The sequence below is a fragment of the Gymnoscopelus braueri genome (assembly GCF_963280865.1).
Source record: "Gymnoscopelus braueri genome assembly, chromosome: 14".
Classification (NCBI taxonomy): domain Eukaryota; kingdom Metazoa; phylum Chordata; class Actinopteri; order Myctophiformes; family Myctophidae; genus Gymnoscopelus; species Gymnoscopelus braueri.
The window spans coordinates 9,519,648-9,534,647 of NC_137619.1; the positions used below are offsets into that span (position 1 = coordinate 9,519,648).

Sequence of the window (15,000 nt, forward strand, 5' to 3'; positions counted from 1 at the left end):
CCCAGAATAGACCTCTGTGAGGTCACACTGACGGGGCTGGCCAAGGCCCATCCACACGCTTTGAGATCTGTTCAGTCAATACCGTTCCACAGTGGTTCTCAAACATTTCAATATCAAGGACCCCCAAATTATTATGCATTTGGCCACAGACCCCCCCATCTGAAAATATTGTGTGCCAGGGACCCCCCATAGAAGATGTGTTGTTAAAATGTTCCACATTTTTCTCATTTTTTCCCAAGATGTTATGAAAATAGCAGATCTACAAGCTCTCAATGCGTCACATTTTACGCGCACAAACACACACACACGCTCGATCACACACACACACGTGCGATCACACATACAAAAGAAAGGCATTCGCCGAAAATACCAGCCGTGTGACTTGATCTCTGCCTAGCCCCGACGCACACACGCTCGCGATCACACACGTGCACACAGGACGGGCGGGCTGTTTTCCCTTCCGGGGCGACGTAATATTGGTGACGATAGAGTGGTTCGCTACTGAGCCAAAATGGTCCAAAGAACGAAGACGAATGTATACTAAACAATTAAAAGTACACGATCCAAAGGCTATAGCCATAATCGATTTTTAGGCTAAATGTGTAGGAAAGTGAACACGTGGTCTGCTAGAATATAGACAACATAGCAGAAACAAAGAATAACACAAAGATTGACAAACTCTGCCCCTTTGCAGATTAACCGGAAGTCCAACCACTAGGCGATTTTAATACAGGATTTAGCTGGGGAACCCCCCCCAAGGACCCCTGGGGGTCCCCAGACCCCACTTTGAGAACCATTGCCCTTCCAGACACTGTGAGATCTGTTGGGTCAATAGCCAACACCCCACAGCCTTGGGTCAGGAAACGGCGCCCCACCACACACACACACACACACACAATACAGGAACACACACCAACATTCCCGACATTCCTGCATCTGTTCTTCAGGACAGGAAGTGAGACACACACATACTTCCGCGCCTGGGGGTGGTGTGTGTGTGTGTGTGTGTGTGTGTGTGTGTGTGTTTTTATAGTGTGTGTGTGTTTTTATAGTGTGTGTGTGTGTGTGTGTGTGTGTGTGTTTATATGGGTGTGGCGCTGGTTTGGAAAGTCTCAGAAAGTGAAAGTAGCCAGACTTTCTCTTCTTCACTATATCTCTGTTTCGCTCTCCCTCTTTGATTGATTTAATACTTTATCAACACAATTTGTATCAGTACTGGTCGTACAGCCATGCTATAAGCATATGCTTATGCTATAAGATAAGGATAATACAAAAAGCCCCAGCTGGCTTGTTTCCATTGTGGTCCATTGTACTCAATTCATCAGTCATACATACGTACTATACTACAATACAATACATATTGGAATAAATATAATCATAAGGTATATTTACAGAGAAAGGAGGGGCTGGGGTCAGAGGATTCTACTATCATGTTCAGGAATGTTCAATTGTCAATTTTTAACCCATTAAAAGTGGGAAAGCATCCGTGTCATTTCAGATTTTTGCGTCCGCTTTTCAAAAATAGCAGATATACAAGCTCGCTGCATTTTTTTTTACATTTTTGAAAAATCTTTGTGAGAAAGTGTGAGAACTACTGATTTTAGAAGGCATTTTTAGAATCGGTCTCAGGTCTAAATGGGTCATTATTTTTTATAGGTTTTGAGTTTGGGTAGGGAGACGAGAACCTGTATTCGTAGGTCATTCCTCATTTTGGTGGCAGCAAAGTTACCCATGTTTCAGCCAAATTAGCTCCGTCTCTCTCTCACTCACTCACTCACTCTCTTTCTCTCTCTCTCTCTCTCTCTCTCTCTCTCTGTCTCTCTCTAACTCTCTCTCTGTGTGTCTCTGTCTGTGACACATGGCTCTTTCCTCAGGTCTTATGTGATGTACAGTAGTTGAACTCAGTGGAATGTCTTCAGAAAGCTGCTGTGAAATTCAGCACCTCGACGTCACAATGTCGGGACCCAAAACTCTATGACACTGTACTGACCGTTTACTGACCCCGCCTGTCTGTCTGAGGCAGTATTTTCTGCATGTAGTTGGAAGACAATCTGTGTTTCATCACGTCTGATTTCTTTTAAAAGATTGCATGTCCAACGTTTATGACCCGGTAGTGTCCTGGCGTCAATGGTGTTTTGGAACGCGCGAGCAGTGAAACCTGCTTTTGTGTCGTTTTGGCACGAGTGTCTGGCCGCAGACACTCGGGACTAAAGATGTGTTTAGAGACGTTATAAAAAAAACACATTTATGTGGAATGGTTATTATGACAAATACACCAGTGAAAGATTATTATCAAACAATTTTGAGGTATTTGTACTTTACTTGAGAGTTTCCAATTTCCAATACTTTTGCTTCTACTCCACTACATCTCGGAGGCAAATATTGTACTTTTACTCCACTACAATTATTTGAAAACTAGTTACTTTGTAGATTTTGATTATTATTACAAAACATACATTAACCACTTCAGCCCTATATACATTTCTAGCCGATCTACAAGCTCACAATGCGTCGCGATGTGACGCATTGTGAGCTTGTAGATCTGCTATTTTCAAAAGATTTGTATACATCTGAAAACGTGAAATGGGACATTCTGCATAATGAGTACTTTTACTTTTGGTACTTTAAGTACATTTTGATTCCAATACTTTTGTGCTTTTACTCAAGTAAATTTTTACTTGTAACAGAGTATTTCTATATTGCAGTATTGATACTTTTACTTAAGTAAAACATTTCAGTACTTTTTCCACCACTGGATGTGAGGGGGGGGGGTTTGTGTGGTTGGTATGAATGGTGCGGTTTGACCCTCAGGGTGGCTCTGAGGGGACGAACCACGAGGAAACCTTATGATGGCAACACGTCATCAATCTCATAAAACCCCCCCGACCCACGTACTAAAGAGATAAACACACAAACAAGGCGCTGTATTTCGTCTCCGTCGGGTGGAAACCTCCTTTGTACAAAACTGTTACTTTTCAGGATTCAAATTCAAAAACGGCAAAAGTAGCAGATCCACAAGCTCGAAACGCGTCTCTTCACGCCACGTTCCGAGCTTGTAGATCTGCTACTTTTGATACTTTCGTGTGACGCTGTAGTATGATCAAGTAGAGCGTTAATTTACAAAAAAAAACACAAAAAGTTAAAATGTGGAGATGGGAGGTTTCTGCCCGACAACAACGATTTACTGTTATATTAGTTTTTTGTTTAGTTTTTTTACTTTCATAAATTGATTCTCTTCATACTTGAAAAGGATCTCGGACTTCATGTAACCAATCAGGGACACCTGTAGTCTATGACACCTGTCATCTATGACAAAAATTGACAAAATTTCTGAAAGTTTTCGACCCGATCGGAGTCTCATTGAAATGTTTTAGTCACATATTTCAAAATATCTAAAACGTGGAGGTACTGCTGTGGTCTACAGGCGGTGTGCACAACATATTTGGAGCAGATCAGTCCAGCGGTTTGCGAGATCTCTCTCTCTCTCTCACACACACACACACACACACACACACACACACACACACACAGACACACACACACCGCAAACTATGTTGTCCTGGTAATCACTTTTCTAGTCCAACCAACAGCTGCTACAGTTTGTTTATGACTGTTGTTATGGTTACGTGCAGTTTAATAGCCTTTGAACATTGTTTCAGAACGGTGATCAAACTGCCGAACGAGACAGTATCCTTCTGTACAACATCTGCACTTTATCAACACATTATTAATTACATCTGTTACTATTGTGTTGGTTATTAATTGATTAAAATGGTAGGTAGATAAATCTATTGATTCTAAATCAGTGGAGATAAGAGGGCAAACGGTAACATGGATTATTAACCACTTTCAAATTTGTTTGAATTTTTGGAACTCTTTTCATTTTGGAAAATGTTTGATAATGTTCGTCTATAATGACAAACGCGGTTAATGTATGGAAGTTAAGAAAAACAAATGCTATTTGCATTAATTTATGAATTTGATATGAATTGCATTTATTGATCCCAATAACTTTTAATGGAGTTTTAATATACAATTGTTCATCAAAACCCGTTAATGATTAATTACTCATTAATGGATAAGGATTCACACACCGTGAGCCAAATAGGCTACCCTGCAGTGCTCTAAATGGAATAAACATAATAACCGAAAACAATCCCACATGAAAGACAAAGATGGTGTATACATAGCAAATAATAGCCCACATTTCAAAGGAAAATGAATAAAAACAAGTTCCAAGTTGTAATGTTTCTGAGTGAGTGTACACACATGGATCTGTCTGGTTCCCTTTGTACACTCCCACAGTAACAATAAAAAAAACACCCAGGATTTTACTGTGCGCCTTTGTCTGGAAGTCCAAAAGAACAGCATTTTTCTGCCTCCCACTGCATGTGAACCAGTACACACTGTGTGTGTGTGTGTGTGTGTGTGTGTGTGTGTGTCAGGAAGGACCTTCAGGGTGATGTCCAGGATGTTTGGACGTCCTGTTTATGACGGATGGTTCGGTCCAGCTCCCCCCCACCCCCTTGTCCTGGTGTGGACTTGGTTCAGTCCATTCCCTCCTCCGCTCTATTTTTCCTTTCTCTCTCTCTCTTCTCCTGCTGCCCCGCCCTTTATGCTAATTAGGTGGTGACATCACTGCTGTGAATGGACAGGCTGTGTGTGGTAGGCTGAGGGGAGGTGTGGTTTCCCTGCTACTGGTCCCTCCCCCACCACACGGCTCTCCTGTGTGTGTGTGTGTGTGTGTGTGTGTATATGAAAGGTGTATAGTGTCTGCCAGACATTCGACACACGGCGGGGAGTGCACACGCACGCATGCACGCGCACACACACACACACACACTCTGCTTTCACTCTCTCTGTGTCTCAGGGCTCATTTCTCTTCCTCTGGCTGACGCGCGCAGACTGTTTCTCCACCTTTTCATTGTTTGGACGTGCGGAGCCCTCTGTGACAGTAGGAAATGTGAGGGAAGACCGAGCCAAGGAGCAGAGCGAGAGATAACGTAGATAGATGGATGGATAGAAGAGAGGGATGGTTATAGCGAGAGAGAGGGAGGGGGAGAGCAAGAGAGAGAGACAGAGCGAGAGAGAGAGAGAGAAGCATGATGCTGCTTCTGTGTGCTGAGTAAGTGAATTCACTATTACTACTGCACAGAGAGAGAGAGACTTCTACACGTCTCTTGTTCATTCTGCTGTCTTGGGGACCAGAGAGCGAGAGGGAGAGAGAGAGCAGAGTGTTTGTTGGTTTGTGCTGCAGCCCAGGGTTGATTTTGGAAGCTCTCCCCACGCTGACTTCTTGCAGAAAACAGACCTGATCTGATTAGGTTAGGAGATTCCTAGTCGATTTGTTCTCTTCTGGGAGGAACGGCCGGAGGAACCCGCTCCGTTGTACCGGAGAACTTTTTTATATCTGCCTTCTAATCGTGGGAAGAGACTCTATGAGATCCCAGACGGGTCTGTGTTGAATCCATTACTGGTCCTGTTTTTGGGATCTATTCATTCATGGATCTTCAAACCGCCACCGCTAGCCTCCCGGGGCCCCTTTCACCCGGTCCCCTCTCCTCCCCGGGGTCCGACTACCCCCTCTCCCCGGGCCTGGGACCGTCCCACCACAGCCCCCGCCGAAGCCCCAGCCCCAGTATGAGCCCGGTGCGCGGGGCCAGTCCCGGGCCGGCGTTCAACTACAACATGCTGGAGGGGAGATTCAAGCAGCTACAAGGTAAGACGGGAGGGGCAGACAGACAGACAGATACAGACAGATAGACAGGACAGAGAGGAACATGACTTTAGTCTCCGTTTGTCTGACTTCATTTTCAGTGTTTATTTTACGAGCTACAAGCCGGTTTGATGGTTACATTCTTTGAGACATTTTTAAACCACTTTTCTACCCGCCGTCCCTGTTTTTAGGGCATGTCATGATGACAATTCACGCAGTTGTGAAATTTCAAAACATTGTCATTTGAGTTTTCTGAACTTTTCCCCCCAATGCTGCAAGAGAAAGTGTAGTTTTTATTTGTTTTCACAAAGACCTAGGTAACAGCTTCTTACTTTAAGACATGAGATGAAGGTCTTTCCATTGGAGCTTTTCTTATTTATTTTTGAAATATTTTTAGTATTTGGTATTATCTTTTATATTAATTGCAGCTATGGGCTGATCTCGAGGTTGATTCCACCATTTAGATAAAAACCTGTTTTCCAGAGTGACTTCAACACTCGGAATGAGCTTTAATCACTAAATGGTCCTTGTGACCTGTCCTTTTCAAGGTGACCAACTGGTCACGACAAACATGCTGGACAGTGGACATCATGTTATACTGAAGTTAGCTACATTCAGAGATTCAATCCCTAAACGTTTTTGTAAGTGTGTGTGTGTGGTGTGTGTGTGTGACTGTGTGGAGCTAATCTCTCAAACCACAGGACCGATGAGCAACACATTTTTAATGCATGCTCTCAGCAGGCCTCAGAAGTACCTTCCTTCATTTATTTTCTACATATTGTCGCTGTCGGGCAGAAACCTTTTTGTGTATTTTCATAGATGAACGGCCTACTTGATCAATACTACAGCGTCAATCAAAAGTAGCAGATCTACAAGCTCGAAATGCGGCGCAAAACGACACGAGCTTGTAGATCTGCTACTTTTGATGCGTATTTTGAATCCTGAAAAGTAACAGTTTTTGGTTTTATACTTTTTGAAATATGTTGTATTTTTTATTTTACAATAGAAGTCAATGACCACACTGAAACGTGGCATACTTATGCATCATAGACATGTTATAGACGACTGACGTCATCGATGATTGATGTCACAAGCTGGCTGTTGTGTACTAGTTAGTCAGTAAAACGTAACATTTTACGTTTCCTTTGAGACGGTCAGACCCTGGTGTCGGGTAGGACAACTAGTGGTTGACAAGAGCGGCCGCTGCTTAGTGGGTAGAAGGTCACCAGGTTCGCCTCCCGACACGCCCCTGTTTACATGTCGAAGTGCCACTGAGCAAGAGACTTACCCCCCCCCCCCCCCCCCTCCATCATGACCATCTTAGCAGCCACCAGCTTGGCGAAGCCGAAACTGAATTTCCTCCATGGGAATTAATGAAGGCCTTGCCTTTCCCTTGTAAATTGGGATGGATTGTGATTGGGCGTCAGCGTTCATTAAATCACTCTGAAAGTGATGCCAATGATATCGTTCACTGCTGTCGTTGTGGTGTGAACTACACTTAACCACATGGACCCTAGTATCCTTATTCTGGGCTGAACATTTGGCTAAAATAGCCGATCTACAAGCTCTACGACGCGTATGAAATCCACTGAGAGCTTTATTTTTCGAAGACGCTAAGTGTAGAGCAAAATGACATGGAGACAGAGAGAGAGAGAGAGAGAGAGCGTTTGAATAGTTAATTACCCTCTGGCTGCTAATTTTCCTAAACCACCTCGTCTAAAAGTAGCTGCTCTGTACACATGACAGGCCTCAACGAGGTCATGAGACTCCCAACATTGTCTCTGTCTGTAACATGCCTTATAATCACTTTCTAAAGCTTAAGTGTGAGCAATTAGAAAAACAACAGCCTTGATTATTCACTTAGAAAGGAGCTAATGGAGGCTTCAAGTAGCAGATCTAACCGTACTCGCCACAATAGAGTGCAAAGAAAATATCGTTGTCGTGGCAGAAACCTCTTCTCTCCATATTTTAACTTTGAGGTTTTTTTTCTTCGTATACTAACATCCTACTTGATCATACTACATCGTCACACACCAGTATCAAAAGTAGCACTTGTGGATCTGCTACTTTTGCTGTTTTTGAATTTGAATCCTGAAAATGTACGATATAGTGCTTCAAAGTAACTGGGATGCAGGTAAACATCAAACCTAGCTGTTTAAATGCTGTTTAATAGCATTCTTACTGTGGTCAATCAAGCAGTATATCTATCTAAATAACAACATGTGTGAACAATTAACAACATTCACCTGCATAGCATAACTAGCATCTATGAAAAATAGTCTTGAAGTGATACGAGGAAAGCGGAGAGGTGGAGGTCTGAAGAGGTGAGTGCTAGGGGGTGAAGTGGGTCTGAAGTGGTGAGTGCTAGGGGGTGAGGTGGAGTCTGAAGAGATGAGTGCTAGGGGGTGAGGTGGAGTCTGAAGAGATGAGTGCTAGGGGGTGAAGTGGAGTCTGAAGAGGTGAGTGCTAGGGGGTGAGGTGAAGTCTGAAGAGGTGAGTGCTAGGGGGTGAAGTGGAGTCTGAAGAGGTGAGTGCTAGGGGGTGAGGTGGAGTCTGAAGAGGTGAGTGCTAGGGGGTGAGGTGGAGTCTGAAGAGATGAGTGCTAGGGGGTGAGGTGGAGTCTGAAGAGATGAGTGCTAGGGGGTGAAGTGGAGTCTGAAGAGGTGAGTGCTAGGGGGTGAGGTGGAGTCTGAAGAGGTGAGTGCTAGGGGGTGAGGTGGAGTCTGAAGAGATGAGTGCTAGGGGGTGAGGTGGAGTCTGAAGAGATGAGTGCTAGGGGGTGAAGTGGAGTCTGAAGAGGTGAGTGCTAGGGGGTGAGGTGGAGTCTGAAGAGGTGAGTGCTAGGGGGTGAGGTGGAGTCTGAAGAGATGAGTGCTAGGGGGTGAGGTGGAGTCTGAAGAGATGAGTGCTAGGGGGTGAAGTGGAGTCTGAAGAGGTGAGTGCTAGGGGGTGAGGTGAAGTCTGAAGAGGTGAGTGCTAGGGGGTGAGGTGGAGTCTGAAGAGATGAGTGCTAGGGGGTGAGGTGGAGTCTGAAGAGATGAGTGCTAGGGGGTGAGGTGGAGTCTGAAGAGATGAGTGCTAGGGGGTGAGGTGGAGTCTGAAGAGGTGAGTGCTAGGGTCTGAGGTGGAGTCTGAAGAGGTGAGTGCTAGGGGGTGAGGTGGAGTCTGAAGAGGTGAGTGCTAGGGGGTGAGGTGGAGTCTGAAGAGGTGAGTGCTAGGGGGTGAGGTGGAGTCTGAAGAGGTGAGTGCTAGGGGGTGAGGTGGAGTCTGAAGAGATGAGTGCTAAGCGGTGAAGTGGAGGTCTGAAGAGGTTTCAGACTGTGGTAGGCAATGTGTTGTGAGTCTGCAGTGGAGAAGGGGGAGGGTGTCAGAGGTCATTCTATAGCTTGGGAGCCAGGAGAGAGAAGAGTCTAGGATGCTTGGAAGTGTTGACCAGGGTGTCGTAGGGAAGGGAGGTACAGATGTCCTGTGTTAGCTGATCTAAGTGTGCAGTTGATCGACTGGAACTGTTGCTGGAACTGTTAGTTCCTTTCCCATAAAGGTACTGGCCATTACTGTAGATATATATCGTTGCTGTTGTGCAGAAACCTTGTATCTCCATATATTGCAACATACTTTGTTGTAAAAGAATGCTGTGTAAAAGTAGCGCATCCACAACATTGGATCCATTGGAACAGGTTTCTTTTCTTTTTCCTATTTCCTGAAAAGTAACAGTTTTGGATATCGTGTCTGTCGGGTGGAAACCTCCAAAGCTGTTACGTTTGAGGATTAAAATGCCAAAATGGCAAAAGTAGCAGATCTACTAGCTGAAAACGTGTCGCTTTTTGCCGCGTTTCAAAGCTTGCAGATGTGCTACTTATGATACTTTTGTGTGACGCTGTAGTATGGCATTAATTTACGGGAGAAAAAAAACACAAAAAGTTGTATGGAGACAAGAGGTTTCTGCCTGACAGTGACGATATACAGTAGTTGAACTGCTTGACAACAATGTAACTCAGTTTTCTTTTGGTAGATGTGTAGTAACTGCAGCAGTTTGTGGTGACAAGACGAGGATAAGTGACTGAGGTGTTTAAACGTTCGTCTGGATTTGTTTACATTTGGTGTCACACTAGGCCGCTAACGGATAGATAAGTATGTTGACCTTTTTTTATGGCAGTTAACACATTTACCGCCGGGCCCGTAGTTCTACGGGCCGTTAAATCCAACGGTTAAGCGCCAATCCCGTAGCCTACGGGCTGTGGTGCTTTTTCCTTTTTTTCGAAATTTTTTTTTTTTTTAATTTTCTAGGGGGACCATTTTCAGTGTAACACCACCCGATCGGACCGGAAGTGCGATCACGTTTTTTGTTTCCCGTCTGTCTCCATTCTAAGTCGTACACATAAACCCCTGTAAAAGCTGTACAGGACATGTAGTTTTTCATCCTCGCATTTCCCATGTTAACTTAAACGATCAGAACTCAAACATGGCGGCTCCGTTTGACACGCGGTCTCGACGAGTAGACACCAGGACATGTGCCCGTTGTTTACAAACATTGGATCGGGCAATCTAAAGGATTTTAACGGGGCCTATGGCGACCTGAAAAAAACAAAAAACAACAATAAAACCTTGGCACTGGTGAGTACATTATGAGATTAGCCCTTGGCGGTGGATGTGTTAAGTGTCCCAGGGACATATCTGAGGGCATGCTGTAATGTCCTGTCAGTTAGAACTGAGAGCTTGCTCACTTCCTAGAGACTGATGGTTGAATTCCCAGTTGGGTGATGAATATGTAAACGGTGGCTGATTCTTGCTCCTTGAGAAGCTTTGGCTGGAAGTGGACAACAGTTAAATGGAGTACAATTACTACAATAACAGGAAACACATCTGTCAGGACACATCTCTTGTCGTTTGGACACATCTCCCTCGTTAGGACATATCTCTGTCGTTAAGACATACCTCTGTTGTTAGGCCATATCTCTGTCGTTTACGAATTCAATTAGTTAAATGTTCTCTCAATTACGCAGTGTATTGCACACACACACACCCCCCCATGCTTTTTGTCATAGTTTTGTCTTGGAGACACTTCACCTCTATCAGCTTAACGAGTGTCCTGAGCTCTCCTTCAATTTGGAGAGAGGAGGGTTGGGGGGGGTGATCAGGACAATGACAGACACTCTCCAGCACCTCATGAAAGATAGATGAGGAACAGCAGGAGAGGAAGAGGAGAGGAAGAGGGACGATAAAGGAGGGATAAACATGTCTTAGGGAGATGAGAGGAGAGAGACTGAGAGAAAGAGAGAATGCATTGTGGGAGGGGAGGAGAGGGAAATGATGAATGTGTTTATGTTTCTAGACTGACTCCTCCCTTCTAAAACACACTCACGCACGCATGCGCGCACGCACAAGCACACACACACGCACTCTACCTCTCTCTCTGTTCGGGTCTCCAAAACCACCAAACACCATCCCAGTCTCTGATTGGCTAACTCAGGACAACAATGAAATGAGAGGGAGTTGAGAGAGAGAGAGAGAGAGAGAGAGAGGGAGAGGGAGGGAGAGAGAGAGAGAGAGAGGAGTGGGATGATGGAGACAGACAGAAAGAGGGGAGGGGTTCCCCAGCCTGTGTGTGTTAACGTGGTAACCGTTTTGTATTTTATTTCAGCCTCGGAGGAGGGGCCTGGCCTGGGTCTTTATCGACCAATGCATACATGATTTATGCGCCCTTTAAAGGAAACGGCCAATGATCGTTGATCATACATGCATCTAGGAAAATATAGATATTGCACATGATGTATTTTAATTTGTTATAAATAGTTTAATTAAATGGAACCATTGTTTTAGTGAAGGGAGGGAGGGGGTTATGACCATGACACGGGTAGATTTGAACGACAATTATTATCGCTGTTATTGTTCCACTGTTTGTCATGAGAGAGAGAGAGAGAGAGAGAGAGACGGGCAGAAACCTCTTATCTCCATGTTCAAACTTTTTGCCTCTTGTCTCCATATTCTAACTGTTTGTATTTTTCCGTAAATTAACGCCCTACTTGATCATACTGCAGCGTCACACAAAAGCATCAAAAGTAGCAGATCTACAAGTTAGAAACGCGGCGCGAAGCGACGTAACAGTTTTGGACATATGAGGTTTCCACCCGACAGAGACGATATCCTCAAATTCACAAAAAAACAAAAATACAGATATATTTTCATTCAGGAAATCCCCTACTCACTACTAGAGGAGGAAGCCAAATGTGTTCAAGGTTGCACAGCAAAGTGTGTAGCAGCCTGCAACAAAATGACTCCTTTTCTATACACACACAGTTCTTTAGCATAATGTGTGTTTGTTTAACCCATTTAGACCGGGAAAGAATCTGTGTCATTTTTAGATTTCTTTGGCTATTCAAAAATAGCAGATCTACAAGCTCGGGACTCGGTGCCACACAATGAGCTTGTAGATCTGCATTTTTTTTTAAATCGTGAAAAAATATTTGTGTGTGTATATGTATGTATGTATATATATATATATATATATATATATATATATATATATATATATATATATATATATATATATATATATATATATGTTTTATTTAAGGGAGAGCGGGAGAGCGAGATAGAGATAACAGAATTGATAGGTGCAGATTGTCCTACAGGTGGTGTTTGGAGAGAGTGTGTGTGTGTGTGTGTATGTTGGCACGTTAGACATATTACACACTGTTCCATACAAATGTGTGTGTGTGTGTGTGTGTGTGTGTGTGTGACACCGCAGGTGTCCAGTTGATTTAAAAAAAAGGGGGAAACTGAACAGTAATGGTTAATTGTATTAGAAACCTCATGCATCAGTGAAGCTCATCATGATGAACTCTATGTAAAGCAGCAGTGCTTCTGTTCCTCTGTGTGCTTCAAGCTGAATGAATAAAAGGTTATCTTAACCAATCTGTATGGTAGAGTATGTTAAGCTGGGGATAATCAACAGGTCATCCATCGGGGTCTAATCACGTCAGGGTTTATTTCTCAACAATGACCAGCTTGGCTATCATGCATATTACACGGCCACTTCATTAAAAACAATACATGGACACAAAATGTAACAAAACAATTTAATACATTTTTTAAATGATTTAATTGCTTACGATGAAGAAAATAGTCCACTCAATGATGCCAGGTGTCGAGCGGCGAGCACAACACGGCCGGCTTGCAAAACTCTGGCAGGCAGTGTTTATTAAAAATTGATCAACGTTACTGCTTTGCCTATTTCCTATAGCCTTGCATCCTTTCCACCACTGCATCTAGTATAGAAAACACCCGGATTGAGACATGAAACGTACATATTGCAGCATTAATGCCATTTCTTTACTCCCACACACGGCGGTGTTGCTTGCTGAAAATAATGCGTCTTCAAGCTTGCGCGTGAAGGTGTGTGAATTGAGCTTCAGACTGATGACATGTTACATCTGACATAATTATGTCACCAAGATCCTGTGCCGGTGCTAGATGACCGCTCCGTCTTTGAAAGCGACCGTCATCGGTTCTCAGACTGGATTGAACACATTGACCACGGGCCGGGGTCCCTCAGGGGTCTATAGTATACTAGGCCCCTTCCTTCTTTCCCTCTACACCAAACCTATTCCCCGAAAATAAATGGATGTAGAAACATTGTCGCCGAATGTTCACCTATTATGACATGCGCAGTTGAGCTTGTAGATCCGCTACTTTTGAAGAAAGAAAAAAAAATATTGTATGTATGATATTAAAACCTATATTGACAGGAAGGCCAGGTTAAAGGTTGTTGATTGTCTCTTATAATAAACAGAAGGCTTTGCTCTGAAACCGTAGCTGATAGGGAGACATCTAGGAAACAACACAGAATAAAGGGGGTGCAATTAGTTTTTGTAGAGAGAGTAAGAGCATACAGAAAGAATATCTACATATATACACATAGCATAATTAGCAGCATGTATGTGCTGTTCGTACATGAGGTTAGACATAAGGTGCAAAGGAGTGGCAACACATCGTTAGGTCCACATAGCAGCACGTATGAAGAAAAGTACATGAGGTTGGACATGAGATGCAAAAGAAAGTAGCAGGTCCACATAAGAAGGTAGTCCTCATTAAGGCAAACAACGCAGTGTTGGAAAACATTTCCAGAAAGGCAGATGACAGATGACTAACTCCATCTGAACGCTGTTCACCCTGTAGGCTTGGCCACTGTTTCCCAAACACTGGGTCGGGAACCATTTGTGGGTCACAAGTAAATATCCAGTTATTTTTTGTTTCCTACATTTTGTTTTTTAATTATTTCAATTTTTTCTATCCCCAAAAATGCCCTGTGTAGGCTAGGCCCTGTGTCTGCGCACCGCATTCACGTCCGTCCGTTGCACAACATGCAATGCAGCTGGCATGTCTGAGACTGGTGATGCATAGTTCCTGCACTGCAATGTTACATCTATAAATATGACGTTCTGCTACGGTTAACCGCCAATAACCACCCACATTCCACAGTGTACACGTTTACAAGAAAATGCCCATCCCACGCGCGCGCGCGCACACAGGCCTCAGAAGGCCAAAACGTTCATGCTCACATTGGTGTTAATGCTACCTGAGAAAACAGAAAACCTCCTAAACACACACACACACACACGCACATGTGCACACGCACTCGCAGTACAGTGTGTATAGGCCGGTTGTTGCTAAGCTGTCATGATAATTGATACAGCTGACTTTATTTGATTTATGCGTATTGTGTGACATACATGAGCGTGTTGTTGGCACTAGCATGCTGTTTCATTAACAGGTCAGTGACAGAGAATAGTGCACGCACACACACACACACACACACACATAATTCCACACATTCCTGTCTTCTGCTTGTCAGTCAGAATGAATTACAGCATGTGACTGGGGTCACGTGCTCGGTGCTGTCACCTTTTGTCATCGGCTCCGTGATGAATCAGCATGCTCAGTCCCTTAACACAGTGATTCTAAACCAGTGGTTCTCAAAGTGGGGTCCTGGGACGCCCAGGGGTCCTTCAGCAAAATGTGTTAGTACACCATTAAAATCCTTTTAACCCCTTTATCCAAATTGTATTTGTTGGCTATTCAAAAATAGCAGATCTAAAAGCTAATATTTGGAAATAAATGAAGATGGATTAGAAATTCTTCTCTTCTGGGGGTCCCTGGCACAAAACATTTTCAGATGGGGGGGGGGTCCGTGGCCAAATATCATTTTGGGCGTCCTTGGGCATGAAAAAGTTTGAGAACTGCTGGTTTAGAAGGCATTTGTAGAATGGGCCTCAGGTCTTAAC

The 15,000-nt window shown here is 43.8% G+C and overlaps 1 protein-coding gene across 2 annotated transcripts in view; it reads left to right on the forward strand.

Moving 5' to 3' along the window:
* Positions 1 to 15,000, forward strand: part of LOC308100154 (spectrin beta chain, non-erythrocytic 1-like) — a 134,376-nt gene that overhangs the window by 39,917 nt on the left and 79,459 nt on the right. Inside the window, exon 1 of one of the 2 annotated variants that reach the window (XM_080449073.1) lies at positions 4,838 to 5,719. The exons of the other annotated variant lie outside the window; for it this stretch is intronic. Coding sequence (XP_080305199.1) covers positions 5,503 to 5,719 — 217 coding nt within the window. The 5' untranslated portion in view covers positions 4,838 to 5,502. Of the gene's footprint in view, positions 1 to 4,837; positions 5,720 to 15,000 lie in introns of those variants that run through there. 2 annotated transcript variants of the gene reach the window in all.